The 17891-nt window shown below is 41.7% G+C and overlaps 1 protein-coding gene across 4 annotated transcripts in view; it reads left to right on the top strand.

Annotated features, from left to right (window-relative positions):
- The window catches only part of CAMKMT (calmodulin-lysine N-methyltransferase), a 338172-nt gene that overhangs the window by 311064 nt on the left and 9217 nt on the right, over window positions 1-17891 (top strand). For 3 of the 4 annotated variants that reach the window (XR_008528621.1, XM_054567055.1, XM_054567065.1), the window contains 2 exons: window positions 5567-5630; window positions 16391-16522. Coding sequence is in view for 3 of the 4 variants with exons in the window: in XM_054567055.1 (XP_054423030.1) it covers window positions 5567-5630; window positions 16391-16522 (196 nt within the window). In the remaining variant the exon portion in view is untranslated. The remainder of the gene's footprint in view (window positions 1-5566; window positions 5631-16390; window positions 16523-17891) is intronic. The other variant, XM_054567074.1, reaches the window with a different exon arrangement.

Here is a 17891-nt window from a genome sequence, read left to right as displayed (position 1 = left end):
CTTGAGTTTTCTAGTTTTCCACAGCCTCTTTAGTCTCTTTAAACCCAACTTCAGAAAACCTCTTTCAAAGAAGGGAGAAACAGATTTCTGCTTAATCATTCCTATCGTGTCTCAATATTTCATCCCTCATCTAATAAAAAATAAGGACATAAAATCTTACTATATGATTTGAGCAAGTAATTTAGTAAATGCCTTTCCTTACCAAACATGATCCAAAGATCCTCCAGGTTTCATTGCACAGATGAAGATAGGGCTGGCAGGATTAGATCAGATTAAGCATGAAAGTCAGATCAGAGAGCGGCAGAGAGAGGGAAGGAGGGCAGGATCTTCTGGGAGGTTTAGACGAGGGTCGCACGTGGATAGGCTCTGATCGTGTGGGGAGAGTCAGGTCTGGCCAAGAGATTCAGATTAAATTTGTCCTTTGCACAAATATCAAAACAGCTTGTCTTTTTCATACCTTGTGTTAAGGACACTCACACCATGTCATCCTATTTGTACTAGAGAGACAAGCAGAAGAAGTAAGACTTAAGCTCTTTTCTGATTAATGTTCTCAGGTTAAAAAATAGCCACACGACATGTTTGAAAATAGTCTTTTTCCCTAGCCAACAACAGGATCACATACAACTGGTATACATAAATGCATATTCACTTAAGGCTCTCGTTATAAATATATAACATACTGCACACATACACATTTATGCACATTACAAACACATGCACATCTAGTAGCTCTGTGAGAATTTATGAATTCAAATGAACTAAATATACCAAGTTTCATTGTATAAATGGCTTTTCTATGCATGAATTAAGTTTTTTTTCCTGGTGTTCTAAGTGCCAGAATGTCAGCTTGTTTATAATTTCCCATTAAGAAATGTGAAACATTAAGCTATTCTCACTGCGATGCTAATATTATTTCCAAAAGAAATGCTTTGGTAATGGTCTCTGTTCATATTCCCAGGATGGGTAAGCTGCTTAGAAACTTAGGAAGTACAGTGATGTTTATAATATGTATGTCGTGCATATAGCAGTGAAGCACAGGGTTCCATGAGTTCTTTATATCCTGTAGGTTTGGTGTTTCTCTGTCTGAGTGTCTGCCTGGATGCTGCTTCTGGGATTAGGCAGGCGGACCAGGGAGTTTAGGGGTTTTTTGTTTTATTTTTTAGAAAGTCACAGAGGAGGAAAAGAAAGCTCCCTTTAGACACTACCTCCAAGATGAAATCTGAAATAGCAAGAGCCAAAAATAAGTGCCACACATAAATAGATCACTTATGTCTCACCCCATCCTTTAGTCATTGTCAGTCAATGAGATCTGGATTAGGCCACAGGAATATGAAGCAAGAGTCAGAGTTCAAATATTAGGTACATGGATTAAATTCTTATTGAAGCATTTCCAGCAAGGGTGCATTGTCTGATTCCCTGAATAGCTAACCAGTGGTACTGCTTGATCCCATTTACATGAAAACAAGCTCTATTCATGAACCTATTCCCAACCCACATTGTGGTTCATGTAAAATGCACATGATTACAACAAGCGGTGATATGTTTATGTCCTTATATCATTCATATATTCATATATTTACATTCAAACATTCTGTGGGCACTGGGGGAAATAACTTATTTCCCAGAAGAGACAGTCTGGGTTCGCATCTAAATTATTAGCTCAACTATATTATAAAATAAAAAGGCAAACTGAAAGCTAGTTATTATTTCACCATTCAGCACTTTTGACAATGAAATATAGTTTCATGGTTCAACAGTTCCTAAATAACTTGTAAAATGTCAACTTTGAAATAAACGGAAGGGGAAATCAAGGTACAGTCCCACCTGCAAAAGGATGCTGTTGACAAACATCAAAATACTAGAATATTTAACCACAGGTGTAGGAAAAAAACCTGCCTATTAAGTTCCTTGGTTGACTTGTATAATGTTGAATTTAATGTGAGTTCCTTTCTGCTGGAATGCAGTCCAGCCCAGTCCTTGCTGAGTTTAGAATAGCAAGTGATTGTTAATTTTAAGCCTGCCTTTCCAGACTCCTGTTCAATCACAATAATCTAAGAGTCTGGAAGTAAGATTTTTTTTTTTTTAATCCAATGAACGCTTTCATTCAGAGTTTGATGGCTTTCCAGTTTATTGTAGCTCTGCAAAAATAAAAGTGATTTTGTACATTTGGGTTCTCTAAAGGCTTGGAAAGCAAGTCTGAAATGCCACCCATAGCCTGACGCATGGGGCGAGGTATGTAGAACAGTGAGCCCCAGCTGTGCACGCCCACAGCCTGAGTCCAGGGAAAGACAAGGGGAAGGCACGTCGCCTCACTTGCTCTCTCAGCATCTTTACTATGTACACTGGATGGTTTCTATTTTCTATTATTTTTACTTTATCCTTAATGATTTTTTTAGGTTAGTTTTTGTGGAAAAAAAATTTTTCTGAAAAAGATCTCTAGAATTTCTTTGTTTTCTTCCAGATGCTGTAATCATGGATATTTCTAAATGACAACTCAAGGAACTTTACACCTGAAAAGATCTTTAACCCAAATGTAGTCAACCCTTTCCCCTCTCATCTGAGGAAACTCAGTCCCAAAGATCTTGCAACTAAGGAACAGAGCCAAGTGAGATTAGAATAGGGTGTTAATGCCATCCTCCACAATAATCAGTTGATAACTACTGGTAGAGGCCATTCTTCCTCTGAAAGTTAATCTAAAACAGTGAACTTAGCACATTTCACCTTGAAAATTACATACAGGTCTTCTTTTTTGTGAAAAGTGACAGAGAAATGCCTTCTTGTCCTCTGCACTAATTAATTTCCCTATGAGAAGGGTCGTAAATGCTCTGTGCTCTGCACAAAGCTGACTGATGCTAAGGGAGGTGATGAAAATGTCCCAGCCCCTCTCCTTTGTCATAAAATCTGTGATTCAGATCAAAGGAACAAAGCAAGTGTGGATTCCACAAGTGAATTACAGAGAGGTGTTCATGTGTGCATGTGTGCATGCGTGCACTCCCGTGTGTGTGTGTTTTAATGACCAAACTAGACTGTCAATGCATTTTGATCAGTAACTGAAGGGAGAGTTGAAATGGTATCTCCATCCCAATCACTGACCCACTCAGCCTTTTTAAATAGAGCCACTTAAGCTACTGCTGTTCTCTGAGTCCATTAGGACTTATTTAAGGGGTGAATTTTCAGGAGATTATATATCATTCTCACTAAAGCACATTGAAATTGCTCATAGGACGTATCCTACGAAGTGTTATAAATTCTCCATCAGAACTAAGGAGAAAGGTGAGCTTGCTTGGAATAAAGACCCCTTAGAGAACTACGAGAATTACTTTTGGGAAATTTGATTTGGAGTGATGAAGTAGACAACATTACCTTTCAAATAACTGTGTTTGGAATGTGCACTGTATGCTAAGCTGCACTTGCTGGTAAACTGATGTTAATGTCTTTGTCACCATTATCAACATTAAGTAGAAATAGTACTTTATAAGGTTATGTTTTAAACGCAGCTTTTAAGGTGGTGTTTATTTATTCTAACAATCTTACCAGCTCCTAGGATGCACAGGTATAAACTCAGCATGGTCTTTTGCTTATTGTTGTGTATCCCAACCAGCCAGGTTTTCTATAGGCCTGAGTGCCTGACAGATATTTCCCTACAATGATAACCTTCTGAAAAAACAAAACCAGAATGCTTGGCCATTAAAACTTAAGATATCATCACCTTAAGAAAGAATAAGGTACATAGTCCTGAAGAGAAAAAATTCGAAAACACTTAGATATAATTTGATTTATCAATCCTTAATGGTTATTCATTGCTGATTAATATGATTCAAATGCAAACTTTTATAGCATTTGAATTAGCATTCTGTGCTCTAAGATTTAAGTTTTTGTTTTTGTTTTTTTTTTTATGGAATTACAAAAGAGTTTTCCCATGGGTGGTAAATAGGTTATCCTGATTAATGGATGGAATGGGATAAGGTTCCCATTCTAGATATGATTTCTAGCTCATCTTAGGAGTATTCTTTTTCCAGTGCTCAAAGCATCCTTTTATAGAACCTCCTACTAATCATTTCATGCACTGACTTCTTAGAAACTTCTTATAAACTGCTTTCCCAACTTCTCCTTCTCAAATGAGAGAATTGGAAGAGAACCTAGTCTGATGAAACGTGCTACCTAAATGTTGATTCTTCCTTACCATGACGGAACGCGTACAACCTGTTTTAGGGTCATTGAAACTAACACCCTACAGAAGCTACTTCATTTCAAGGACTGCGTTGATCTGTCAGTCGGGCAGTAAGAAAATATACAATGAGTCCCTTCTATGTGTGTATGAACAGACTGGAACCTCCTTGTGGATAGGAACTTTGTCTTATCCGTAGTCATTTCTAATATCTAAAACAGCCCCTAGTATGTAGTAGGTGACAACAAATACTTATCAGCTAACATATATTATTAGATTCTCACTACAGCCACATAGGTGGGCCTTTACTGATAAAGACACAGAGGCCTCATGTGAAGTGACTTGTCCAAGGTGACATAGCAGAAGGGTCAGAGGCAGAGCTCTGTTAAACCATGAACTGCGCTCCCCAGTGGCCTGCAGTGTGGCTTTACACAGCAGCCTTCCTCCTGGCAGCTGATACTCACCCTGGCTTCAAGAAGGATGAGGCAGGGCCCTAGAGGAGACAATGCTTACTCATGCTGGGTGAGGAGCAGGGAGGCTAAATCAGAGGGGCCTGCACCAAACTGCAGCATTGGAAATGGGAGTAGGGGCCCCCACTTAGGCTCCTCATATGATGGCTGATCCATGAGGCCGCCCAGTAGTCTAACCTGAGTCCCAGATAAGGAAACTCTGTCCCAAGCATCCGAGATAAGGCCTGGAGGAGACAGGGTCAGACTGGCCCAGCCAAAGGGATGACAGAGCAACAACAGAAATTCTCAAAATACCCCAGGATAAAATGCAAAGGTGGCAGTGAACTAGGAAAAAACCAACATGGAGATCAAGGCGGGGGCACTCGTGGAATCTAGAGTTGCCATGGTCTCTGTGACATATCGCCTAAACCTTATCTTTGGTTTTGGAACCATTTAGTCCTAGGTCACTGGTTGAATCTAACCTCAGTGCTGTTCCTACTCACTAAAAACCATCACCACCTGAGGTCTCTCTGTGGTTGGGTGTAATAGGGCTGGTGATTTGCTCTCGGAGGGTGGCCTCACAGCACCCTGCGTGTGCAGAGAGCGCACCCAGGTTTTTGAGACTAAGCTCCAACGACAGGAGGTGCTGAGAGAGCTTCATCTCAGCCAGATGATTCCCCAAACAGAAGTTTAGAAGTTGTCCCTGTAACAATAGCATACGTCCCAGTTTTGTGTGATTCTGGCTCGCTGCATGTTGGTGACTTGGCTTTGGTTGCGCCACTGACCACAGTATCTTTTTTGTTTTTCCCAGCAAGACACTTGAATAGAAGGAAACAATTTCTCTTTTCTTTGAGTAAACATGTGTAATTAGCCCTGTACTTATCTCCGTTAGTATCATTAAACTTGAAAACTCAATTTAATCTGGATTCTGCTCTCTTCTCAATGTCAGCCTGTTTCTGGACCAGTACAGAGCCAGCCTTGTTGATGCAATAAAGAGATTACTCCAGCCCAGGGTAAGTATGTTTCTCTTTTCTCCTGAACACTGGCTTCAGAATAATTAGTCTGTACACAAAGATGGAGAGAGTAATGGAATGGCAGGATTAATGTCATGTAATACTTTAATACTTATTATGTCCAACTTCAATTGGGTCTTCTGATCTATCAGATTCTTTCCTAATCATAACTAGGAAACTTCTTACCCTTGGCCTTCTGATAAGGAACACAGTGGGTAGTAAAATAAATGAAACCACTTCAAAGATAGCATGAGATTATTTTTATCAAAGAATTTCTTGAGTCTTTTCCTTTGATAACAATATCTTCATATTAAAGTAGAAGTATGATATTGAAAGTTTTCTGTTGACTTCTATCATTTTAAATCCCTTCAGTGGTAACCTTTGTCATTGGGTATTTATTTATTGCAAAAGAATTTTTTCCTTTCTATTTCTGTTTATATTAAAGAAAAAGGACTTAAGATGAATCTGTGTATTAAAAGTTCTTTGCTTTAAAAGGAAGCCATTATTTATATATTATAAACATTAGGTCACAATGAAGCCAAGCGTGGCATAAAATATTGTGCACATTTTTACATTTATATATTCATTTATGCCTGTGAGTAAATTACAGAGTTTGTATCCACTCTTATTTTGTTGGGCTGTTATACTAAGCTAGGAGGTCCTGCAGCCTAAACGGAGAGTTAATATGCGTCTATTTAAAGTAAGAAAACGAGTTTAAAGCTCATGCATTAAAAAAAAAAATCGTATAAGTATGTAAGGCTCTTGCTGTACCATCGAATTTAAAATAGGTTAACCATGTTAATGCAGTTTGAGACAGGAACTCACATTTCAGAAATGGCTGCAGAGTGTGTATTTGAAGTATTTTCTAAAGTTTCATTTCTAAAGTCTTTTTAAAAAGAGGATTTTCTGCCCTGGCTGGTGTGGCTCAGTGGATTGAGTGCCAATCTGCGAATCAGAGGGTCACTGGTTTGATTCCCAGTCAGAGCACATGTCTGGATTGTGGGCCAGGTCCTCAGTAGGGGGTGTGTGAGAGGCAACCACACGCTGATGTTTCTCTCCCTTTCTTTCTCCCTCCCTTTCCCTCTCCAAAAATAAATAAAATCTTTTTAAAAACTAAAAACCAAAAGAAGGTTTGCTCCAGCCTTTGGAACTCAGTGAGACTTATAGATTAATACCTTTCAATATTTCCCTTATATCTGTTTTCACAGTGATGTATTCCAGAGCAATTTGATAATCATCCTTTACCTTACATGGTTGCTTTTTTATTTTGCTGTCTCTGTATACAATAGCTCAGAAACTTTAAATAGGCCTGTCAGAGGAGAAACCAAAACTTTGTAAATGGCAGTCAATTAAAGTAAATTGGCCTTCTCAATTCCCTCCGTGAGGCGGGCGTAGGTCTTGAGGCGAGGACGGGGCATACTCCAAGCTACTGACGGCCGCTGCCCTGGTTGGGCGAACAGCCCACGTGGAGGGTGAAAACAGGGATTTGGGGCCTCTTCATTCCCTCTGTGAGCCGTGGGTGGTTCCTGTGAGCATTTGCAAGACCAGGACTTTCAGAGAGGGCACTGAGACTCTTGGGTGTCAAGGCCTCTGCAGAAATGTATCATCCATAAATACAGTGCTTGAAGGATCCCTCTGCCCCACACTGAACAAACAGTACTTCGCTCTTCACCAACACCCCCTCAAAGCCTATTCGTGGCAAATACTCCATTTTGCAGCAGATTTGCATGATTTACCCAAGCTATGAATAGATCTCAATGCAACTGGACTGGAATCTCTCGCAGCTCTCCGGTTCCTTCAGGTAAGCCTGGAACCATACTCCTCCCTTGCCTGCAGTGTGGTTCCGCAGAGCAGCCCCCTACTGACAGCTGATGATCACCCTTAGCTCCAAGAAGGATGAGGCAGGGCCCTGGAGCAGATGGTGCTTACTCACACCGGGTGAGAAGCAGGGAGGGAGGCTCGGTCAGAGGGGCCTGTACCACACTGCAGCATTAGAAATGGGAGCAGGGGGCCTGGCTTAGGCTCCTCACTCACAAGGCTGCCGGGTGTTCTGGCCTGAGGGCTTAGGGGTCCACTGTAAGAGGGGAAGTCCAAGTTTTGGATGGCACATGGACATTCCAAAATTACCACCCAGGAAACTTATCCCTATGGGGAGGTCTGGGGAGGCACAGCGCTTGCACCCCCTCCGCCTCCACCCAGGTGGACTCTCGACGGGTCATGCAGACTTGGAAGAGACCAGCAGCTCCATACCCTGTGCCAGTGGGCTAGAAGTGTGCCCAGAGACTGGGGGGTAGCCAGAGGAAAAACTGAACCATTCTTAGCTCTCAGGGCTGGCTGCTCTGCTCCCAAAGGAGCACCCCCTGCTCAGTGTAGGTGTCGTGAAGACACAGTCCAAGACTAAGATAATAGTAAAGGCTTAATTCCATTACAGTCAGAGCTGCGTTTACTGTTTTCTTGACCCCAAACAACTCCTCCAGGGTTTTGTGGCCCAGGGGGCTGAAGGTGCCTCAAGAAGTCCACAGAGAAACAACCTGGGGGCTATGCTGGTGGACCCTGAGTTGTTCGTAATTCCAGGTGCAGCAAATTCAACAGGAGATACAAATTTTCAGGGTGCTCAGCAAAAACTACACTCGAGTCAAATCCTTCAAATTTCTAGTTGGCATGGGGGGAACAGTTTCTGAAGGTAAGGTGTAGTGGGTGGAGTCAGAAATATCTTCATACAAAGCCAAGTTTGTTCTTCCTCTCTAGCCACTGGGTTCATCTCTTGAAGCATCCATTTTCCATCTACAAAATATGGAGTGTGTTCAGTCCCCATACCCAGTGCTTTGGAAAGCTTTAGCACCCAATTGGCTCTGAGTATATGTTCGTTCTTGTTACCTTGAAGAACCAGAGAGAGTTTCTGGCTGCAGTGAGTACAGAATAGAGGTGGGTCTTTCCAAGTATTAAACACTTTCCTCAAAGAAATGCAGGCAGGAAGGGAATAAACCATTTTCTTGACCTTGACCTTGACAACTTCTGCACATAGTTGGGCACACGGTGTCTCCCCTGCTCCCATTCTCTGCATACCGGCAGCAGGCCCTGTGTAGGTCCTGGGAGGATTATATACCTGGACGAAGAGGACATTTTACTGTTGACAACCCACACTGCATGAAGGCAGAGAGATTACTACCAGATGGCAAGAATGAAATAATTGCAATATTGAGGTTCAAGTGTCAAGCTGTGGGAAGAAACGAATTCTGTGATTTTAGGGAACGTGGTTCTTTGATTTCTAGCTATGGCAAATCAACTGCCTGAAGTCATAGTTCCAGAGACAAAGAAAGGAGTGAGAGAGGAAGTTTCTGTTTCCAGTTTTTATAACGAGTTCATGAATGAGGGGGACAGACGCTGGAGAGGGCCTAGCCACTAGGGTGGGCCCTGACAATCACATCCCAGGGCTGAGCTTAGATTCTCTGCCAAACAGGCACCTGTGCTTGGAAAGTTATTCTCGGTAGCCCCAAATTTTGGCAGGAAATGTTTGTCACCTGCCCCAAAGGGAAATGTTCCTCAATTTGCTGGGTGAGAAAAATTGAAAATGTGTGACTTCTGCCAGAATACTACAAGGGCCTCTCCAGCAAACTTAAAAGATGAGAAGAAAAAAATAGATATTAAAAAGGAATGAAATCAGCAAATTTTACTCATTCCAAGAAGCAACCCTGCCCCCACACACATTTTTCTCTCTGGTGAGTGGCTTCTTCTTGTTGATGAATGATAGCTGCCCCCTCTGCATTGTGTCCTTTAAAGAACATCATCAATGCCTGATATCAGAGGACCCACATGTGATTTAAAATAGCCACAGCAGCCTGCAAGTTGAACTTGAGTCCAGAAATGACAACCGGCAAATGGCATCTACTGATATTCTTCTGAAACGGCTTTGGGCGCAGAGAGGGGAGCCAAGTCAGCCAGCCAGTGTGGGTTTGCTGAGGACCACGAGGAGATGGGTGGGGGTCCCATACTGACAGCTCTCTGGCTTGTTATCCCTGCTGACCGATTGTCAAGAATGCAAAAACATCACAGTGGCATTCATTTAACTTTCTTCAGAAATGGGCCCGCAATGACAGCCAAGTTCCCAGAACCCTGCCTAAGTGCAAGGAGCACTGTAAATGTAAACCACGGACTCTCGTCTTAAAAGAGCGATTTCTTTTTATTGACAGAATCCTCCTTTTTAAAAAAATCTAACATCTCTGTGCACACCTATGCAAATCTTTGTTTTGCTCATCTCAGGGAAAAGCCTTGGGAATGTGGGCTCAGTGCAGGGAACTGAGACGGTACTAAGATCCCTTGGGTTCCTGTCTGTTGGCCGGGTCAGAGGCCCAGCAAATCCTCCCCTGTCCGTGGTGAGAAGCTGTGTTCAGCCAAGCCTGCCTCTCCCTGGTGCGGGAAGAGAGAGTCCCCAGGTGGTCTTAAGACCTTCAGAGTAGGGGTTTAGCCCTTGATAATCTTTTCTGAAGTCCACCTGGGTGCTTCTTCAGCTTGTGCAGTGCTTAGTCTCTGCCCCCAGGGAATTTCTGACTCCTTGTGGAGATGTGACACACCCAGGTGGGACCGTGGTGGACAGTCCAAAATGGCTTCTGGCGGCTCAACACTGGATCATAGATAGCCTGGTGCTATTTTTGTTATGTGGACCTTTCTAGTTTATACCTTGAATAGAATATGTGATACTCAAGGGTTTGGACTCTGTATTGATTCAAGAAACATCTGTTGAGCACCTACTACCTGCCTGGACTGTGCTAGGGAATGTGGGGCATGGGTGTAAATGTGAATAATGAGCACTGTGAGAATTTTATAGATTGTTAGCACAGCAGGTTGATGCACGAGCTCCCAGGAATTGTAATATAATATGGTGGGTACTAGGAAGAGGTACAGAACAGAGTGACTGGCTGCCTGAGGAAGGCTTCCCTGGAGGCAGTGGTATTTGACTTTGGTCTTGAATGGTCAGAAGGGCGTTCACTCCAAGTTTCAGAGGAAGGGACCAGAAGGCAGTATCCTGGGAGGAGGAAATAGTGCTCACAGGTGTAGGGTATGAAAAAGTGTGTTGTGTTTCAGGGTCAACAAGACATTTGCTGGAGTATAAGAATGTCTTCGTGGTTTAGGGGTTAGAGGCGTGGGGGCAGGAGAGAAGGTTAAAGAGTTAATTTGGGGTACCGTTTTATGAAAGGCCTAGAAGACTATGATGAAGAGGCTGGACTTTATTCTATGTGTAATAGAGAAGCATTGAAAGTTTTGGAGCAGTGGTGAGGTCACATGTGGGTTCTAGAAAGATCACTCTGGCCATGGCATGAAGACTGGAATGGAATTAGAGAGATCTCAAAAGCAGCAAGATTCCTCATGGGTCATGTGTAAACCAACTCGTTCAATTAGGAGCTAGTGAAGACCTGAAGGTTGAGAAGAGGGGACTGAATGGGTATTCACTGAGAGATTTGTTGAGCAAACATTTATTGAGTGTCTCTCAAAGGCCAGACACAGTGCCAGGGCCTGGGGATAGAGTAACATACAACAGAATCCTGCCCTAAAGGAGCACAAAGCCCAGCTTGAGAGACAAGCAATCGAGCAGTCACCTGATGGTGTGCTCAGGATACAGCAGATGTACGGGTAAGCCGTGGGCGCAAGGACGTGGATAACTGGGGCAGGAGGCCCAGCCTGGAAGCCGGAGTTGCTCAGCTCAGACATCACAGGGACAGGGTGTCTAATCTGGCTGCTGAAAGATGAGCTGGTGTTTACTACGCCAACAAAGAACTGGAAATCAAGAGAAGCATTCCACTGGAAGGGCATGTTTGCAGGTTTGAAGACATGGGCGTCCATGTTAAAACAAACCAGAGGACTGTAAGGAGTTTGGCCTAATTAGAGCACAAAGTGAGTATGAGGGAGATAGAGAGGCAATGCTGCAGAGATAGGTATGGGTCAGGTCTTGCTGGGCTTTGCCTTTCGTCCCCAAAAAGTGGGACACATGTTAGTGGTTCTCAACCCTGTTTAAATGGCAGAACCTTTCGGTCAAAACATTTTTAGCCAACACCCAAATTATAAAACAGAAAAGTGAAGCAACTTCAGTTAAATTGGATAGGAGATCGGATATGAAAAGTTTAGCACTTCCTCTCCCCTGGTCTCCCTTTTACCCCTCCAGGTCACCCGAGAAGCAATGAAACAGTGTGAGAACCACGTGCAGCAGGGGACAGTGATATGGATTGGGAGATGTGGCATTAGAGGGTTTTAAAAGGCAATGCCACGACTCCTTAGTTTTTAGCTTCATTTTAAGGGTGAAGAATATGGAAGTGCTTGGTACCTAGTAGGTGCTCAGCTTGTGTGTCTGAGTGTGTGTGTGTGTGTGTGTGTGTGTGTGCGCGCGCGGGGGGCGGGGATGGATGAGTAGTGCCGTGGGACGGGTAGGGGTATGAACCAAGGATACTCCGTTCCATTTTAAACAGAATGGGTTAAAGGTACTTTCAGAACATGCCCATGGAGAGATCTAGTAGGCACCTGAAAACATGGGTGAGGTCTCTAGGCAATGATGAATGCTGCAGTCATATACTTGGGAATTTTGATGTATAAATGATAGTCGAAGTTCTGGGCTTTGGTACAATAGCCTAGAACTTTATAGAATATGAATAAATAGTATGCAGAGCTCTGAGGACCACTGACAATTAAGGGGCAGGGGGAAGAAGAGAAGCCAGGGAAGGGACTGAGAGAAATGTAGGGGAGGAAGCAGGAGGAAGCTGGCAAGGGCAGCAACTCAGAAATCAGGTAAAGAAAAGGTTAGAAAATAAACATAAGCTTAAACATGTAATCGGTACTTAATGGCCGGTTGCCTGGAAATGAAAAAGGAATAAAGGCATTTCATTGGCATAGCCTATTCCTTTTAAAATGAATCTGAAATGTATTTATTTTTTCCAGAAGTACACACCCTTTAATGTGTGAGTATAGATTAGTCTAGCAAAATAACAACAACTGCACTCACAACGTAAACAATATCACTGTTGTTTAGTGAAACTACTCCTCTCTCCTCTCCAGGGATAAATGAATCATCTCAAATTTCTCTCATCAGTCAAATTTTTACATTCAATTGAGTGTTTATTCTGAGTTTAAAATGTTTCTGCGACTGTGAATGCTTAGACACTTGTGCTTTGGTAAATTAAAAATAATTTTTCTAAAGTGATGGGCTACTTTGAAATCTCTTTTACTTGTTTTTATTTTTGTAGCCTAAATGGTAAGGCACATCCCTCTGATAGTACCTGACAAAGGGTCCGGCTCCACTGGAGATGGGGGATGTTTCTAAGACCATTCGTTATGGGGTGGAGACAGGCACTCAGTAGGGCTCAGTGGATGCTTATTGAATGAATGGGTGATGTACTGTTGTCCCTCCTAACGATGAATCCACATCTCAAAGGTGTCTGTATTCTCAAAGGAAATGAAAGAGAAAGCATTGTAAAACTCATAACTGAGTAATTAGAGATGAAAACTCCTGCTTGCCCTTCGTCTTTCTCATGGGTACAGTATTGTGCCCGGGTACTTCCTTTAAAATCCCATCGTAACTGCTGACTCTATTAATGCTACTTGAAGAAAACCTTTTCTAAAGAATAAGCAATAGAACATGGCCTTTGAATTCCCCAAGACTCGTATTTCTCAGATTATTCAATATCTAGATTTAGTTGATTCTCTCAACAAATATTAATTGAGTATCTACTCTATATTAGGCCTGAGAAAATGCAGTGAATAATCATGAGAAGATCCCGTTGTCATGGAGCGTAGAGCCCAGCCAGAGGAGACAGGCAGTAACAAACAGGACATAATGTGTGTCAGAGGTGATGAGCGCTAAGAACAAAATAAAGGGGTGAATAATGGTGGAGGAGGGCCTGCTGTTTGAGGCTGGGCAGTTAATGGAGAAGAACAGGTAAACTGAGACCTACAGGAGGAAAGAGATGTCTGTGCAGAGTGTGCTGCCTTATGCTTAGTTGCAGGCCCCCAACAGCCGAGCCCTGCCAACATGGGGGTGCAGTGTGGGGAGCATGTGCTTTGTAAACGCAAGCACCAACCCAGCTAAGAGCCTGGGAGCCCTGTAAACCTTATGACAAATAGCTTAGATCAGTGATTTTCACCCGGCGTGTCACAAGAATTTTTAAAAACAGACAGTACCTGACCATTTAGTCAGGGGCACTGACCTCTTTTCCCTTAGATTGTCAAATAAAAAAATAACAACAGCCAACACAATAGCCATCTGGTGTGGATGTCCTGTCTTGAACCATACCTATATAGGTTATATAATGGAGTTGCATCTTACTGGCCATGTGCCATAAGAAGTTTGTGTCTGATTGGCTAATTCTCAGTATCAGAAATCCTTATATGCAAGTGTAGGCTCCTGATTTTTTTAAGTCACTTTGGAGCAAAAAGAGTAGGTAATTACTATTATTTTTTGGTAAGTTAACCAAAAAAAAAATATATATATATATATATACTTATTTTTTGGTCAGATCAGCAAAAAGTATATTTTTGGTGAGCCACAGAATTTTAGTAATTAGTTTATGTGTGCCATGAGATTAAAGAGATTGAAAATTGCCGGCTTAGACAATAGCTGTAAAAAATTAAATTCTTCTGTTGTAATTGTAAGACAAGATTTGCACATGAGTTTAAAATAAAAAAACAAAACAAAACAAAACTTCCATTATTCAAAAATCCAGAAGGGCAACCATCTCTCAGAAATGACTAAAATGACCTACTAATATTCCCTCTTTTTTTTTTTTTAATGGAGGCTTTTGCTCCCCTGCTGAGACCATATATTATATCTAGTTTCACATGAAAATGAAATTTTACTGCTAAGTTTGAAAACCACCTGATAATAGCAATTAATATTGGAAAAGCTGACAGAACCTTAAGTGTATTGGAATGATTGGTACTGCTATAATTATGTGCCTGAGTGTGTACATTTCTATGTAAACACAGTATGAAAACACACTCGATGTCCGGGACAGTGTATCGGTGCTTTTTCTTGCAGGTAAATGAGGGAAAGGATGACAGGGAGAGAGAATTGATAGACTTTTTATAGCACTGATAGGTGCTATAGAACAGATGCTTCCATTCTTACATCTATTTAATCTTGTTTTTTGATCTATTTTCATATTCATCACCTCTTCTGATTCTCACAACTTGCCGTGGGCAGGGAGGGGCAGGCTTTGTTCTTCCGATTTGCTGGATGACGAGACTCAGTGGGTCAGCTAGAATGACTTGAGTTTTTCATCTGCCAAATGAGCTTAAACTAACATCTCCAAGGTCCCTTCTGGCTCAACAGCTTTATAGTTTTCTGATTTTCTTTTCTGCCACACAGTTCTTTCTTGTATACTTCAACCCCTTCAGTGTATGTTTAATCATCTGTCAAATGTAATGCCTCCCGTACAAGGTTGTTGAGAAAATCGTTGAGAGGATTAAAGGAAGGTTGAAGCACCTAGCACAGTGGTAGCTATTATTATTATTATTGTCATCACTAGTACTAATAAGGAGGCAATGTAGTGTACAAGAAAGAGCATTGGCATTGGAGTCAGATAAATTTCCAATCATTTACCAGGTGTGTCTTCTTGGCCGATTATTCAACCTATCTGAGCATCCTGTAAAATGGAGCTGATAATGCTGCGTTGTTGGTGGCTTGAAGACTAAGGGAGACAGTGTATAGAGCGCCCCTCCCACTGTCTGACACGTACCACATGCTCCAACAAGTAGTTTGCAGGTGTGAATGATAAACCACCTTTTGTAAGAAACGGATAGATTTTCATGATTCCCTCAAAACCTAACGTGGCATTTCATCAAGGTGAAGTGTAACCTTGAAATTAATAGACATATACAGTTACCTTTTAATCAAGTAGAAAGAAAAAAAGATTCTGAAGCTTAGCCATTTTGTGCACATCTAGGAGGAAAAGGAAAAATCCACACGCACTCAGTAGTTAGCACATGATCATTGGGGAGTTTCGTGTCGGATGGTCTTCTGAAATCTGTATACATTTTATTCAAGTCCTCCCCTTCTCCCCACTACAGCAATCTTATAAGGCTATGCAGTTTATTTAGAAAAGTCTGTTTACCCTCTTTATACCACTTTCTTTGAAAAGCAATCATTTGAGTACTGTCAGGAGCTGCTTTGCTATAATGATGACCATTTTAAAGGATTCAATGAAGCTGGAAACCAAGATCCTTGTAGCCTTGTGTCTGACAGCATGGTCACAGAAAAGGCTGGTGGTGGGACTGAAATGTGAACATTCTCCAGTAGGGATTGTGGTTACTTGTCTCCATGGAGGATTTCTTGGTACTGAAGTTTCAGAGCACAATAAACTAACATTCATAGGCATCTGTTGCCACATGCTCCGGAGCTGGGTTGCGGATGTGTTGGCAGCTGCTGCGAGTCGCAACGTGGGTGGCACTGCCCTGGACCAGCTCCTCTAAAATCTGGTGCTTTTGTGTAAACCACTGGGCCCAGAAGAGGTGTGTGTTTTGTAGACTCCCAACTTTGAGTCACATTGGGTTTATGACATGTGTTGTTTGAAAGCCACTGGCCATTTGAATATGAAATATTTTTTTTCTTATTCAATGTACATCCATCAATGAAGTTATTTTCACTGTAAATGCCCATCCTGGGTGGAACAATTGAATTTTCTACCTGAGGGCAGTATGGTAAATGCTTTGACCAACATCTGTTATGTTTGGTTGCCTTCCAGTTTTAAAATGTGTAAATTTCCTCTTTAATGTTCTAGGGGAAAGCAATGGTATTCGCCCCACGCCGAGGGACCACTTTAACCCAGTTTTGCAATCTAGCTGAAAAAGCTGGTTTCTCTATCCAAAGACATGAAAATTATGATGAACACATTTCAAACTTCCACTCCAAGGTTAGTTTTCTGCTCTTGTTAGATAACACTTTAATCCGCATTGCATTTTGAAGAGATCATGGTCTTTTTGGCAGGTAACCTAAATATTTGATTAAAGTACTTCTTAGGTGTGCTGCTTCTGAACAGCTATTTGTATCTGATTATTTTGTATGGTAAAGTCATCTTTTATCTTCGCATGTCTAGAAGGATTTTACAGAAACCATTCCTGTTTACTCTTTTCTCTGAAACAAAGTTATCTTTTCATTTATAATAGACTAATTTGTAGGATGCAGGGGAGGTGGCATGGAATGAATGATAAACAAGCATTTACATTTTAATAAAAAAGCTTCAGCTCTTCAGTAGGTTAAATGCTTAGCTGCGCTGAAATAAATAGAAGGTAAATGTCTAATTGTATCATGTTGGACTGTAAATCTTTATCTCTGCTTGCTTTATGGCGGGGTCAGTTGGCAGTTTGAGACTTAAATCTCCTACAGAATTTCACAGTTGTGGGGTTATATGTCAGAGCGAGGAGCTACAAGATTTAGGTCAAAAGCACTTATCTGAGAGTGATTTCTAAGCTTGCTTACATAAAGCAATATTATCAGCCTTTTAATTATTTATAGGTGTACACCAGTATAGGACACTGAGAGGCAAGCATTCTACCAAACACTTTTTTAGGAACCTCATGTTTGCTAATACATGTCAGAGTTACTAGCATAACATGTATTACTTATGTAATTTTGTGCTTTATGGAAATCTCCCTTCTCTGAACTAGTCTGACCTTGGCAAGAGACTTTGACTCTTCATCGTTTTGCAAGTTGTAACTGCAGAAAAATTAAGTCCTGACCTTAATTTTCTCCTGTAAAAATATCAATAGCATTCTTTATTACCCAGGACTATGATATAATATAGAAGTATATTGACTTTTGAAAAATTATATACAAAGTGGATCTGATCTTCCCAGCAAAAGAAAGGAAATCCTCACTTTCCAGAAATGGGTTCACTTCTTTGGGCCTCTCAGGGCTCCATTCAGCCCCTGGAAAAGAAATGATGCTTTGGGAACTAAAGGGGTTAAATCACTTCCTCTCACTGCAAGAACTGGGCCCTTTGCTTAGGGATCGGAAAATAAAAACAAAATGATTTTGCATATTCTTCAAATCTTACCTGCCTCTCTAGAACTATGTTTTCCTTTTTCAACCCCTCCCCAAAACAAAAAGAATGGCGCTGGAGGCCTCACCTGGCGGGAGGAAGGTCTCTCCTCCCCCACCCAAGGGATAAAATCTGCCTTCTCCCCAGGGTAGGGCTAGATCTACAGGGATCAGATGATGACTGCCTCAATGTCATTGTCATTCACTCCCCCGCTCGCCCCCCAAAACAACAGAAGGTTTTA

This window comes from Pteronotus mesoamericanus, unplaced genomic scaffold (assembly GCF_021234165.1).
Source record: "Pteronotus mesoamericanus isolate MK-2021 breed Mesoamerican mustached bat unplaced genomic scaffold, CSHL_Meso_final contig_101, whole genome shotgun sequence".
In the NCBI taxonomy this organism is placed as follows: Eukaryota; Metazoa; Chordata; class Mammalia; order Chiroptera; family Mormoopidae; genus Pteronotus; species Pteronotus mesoamericanus.
This window is presented reverse-complemented; position numbering and strand designations above follow the sequence as displayed.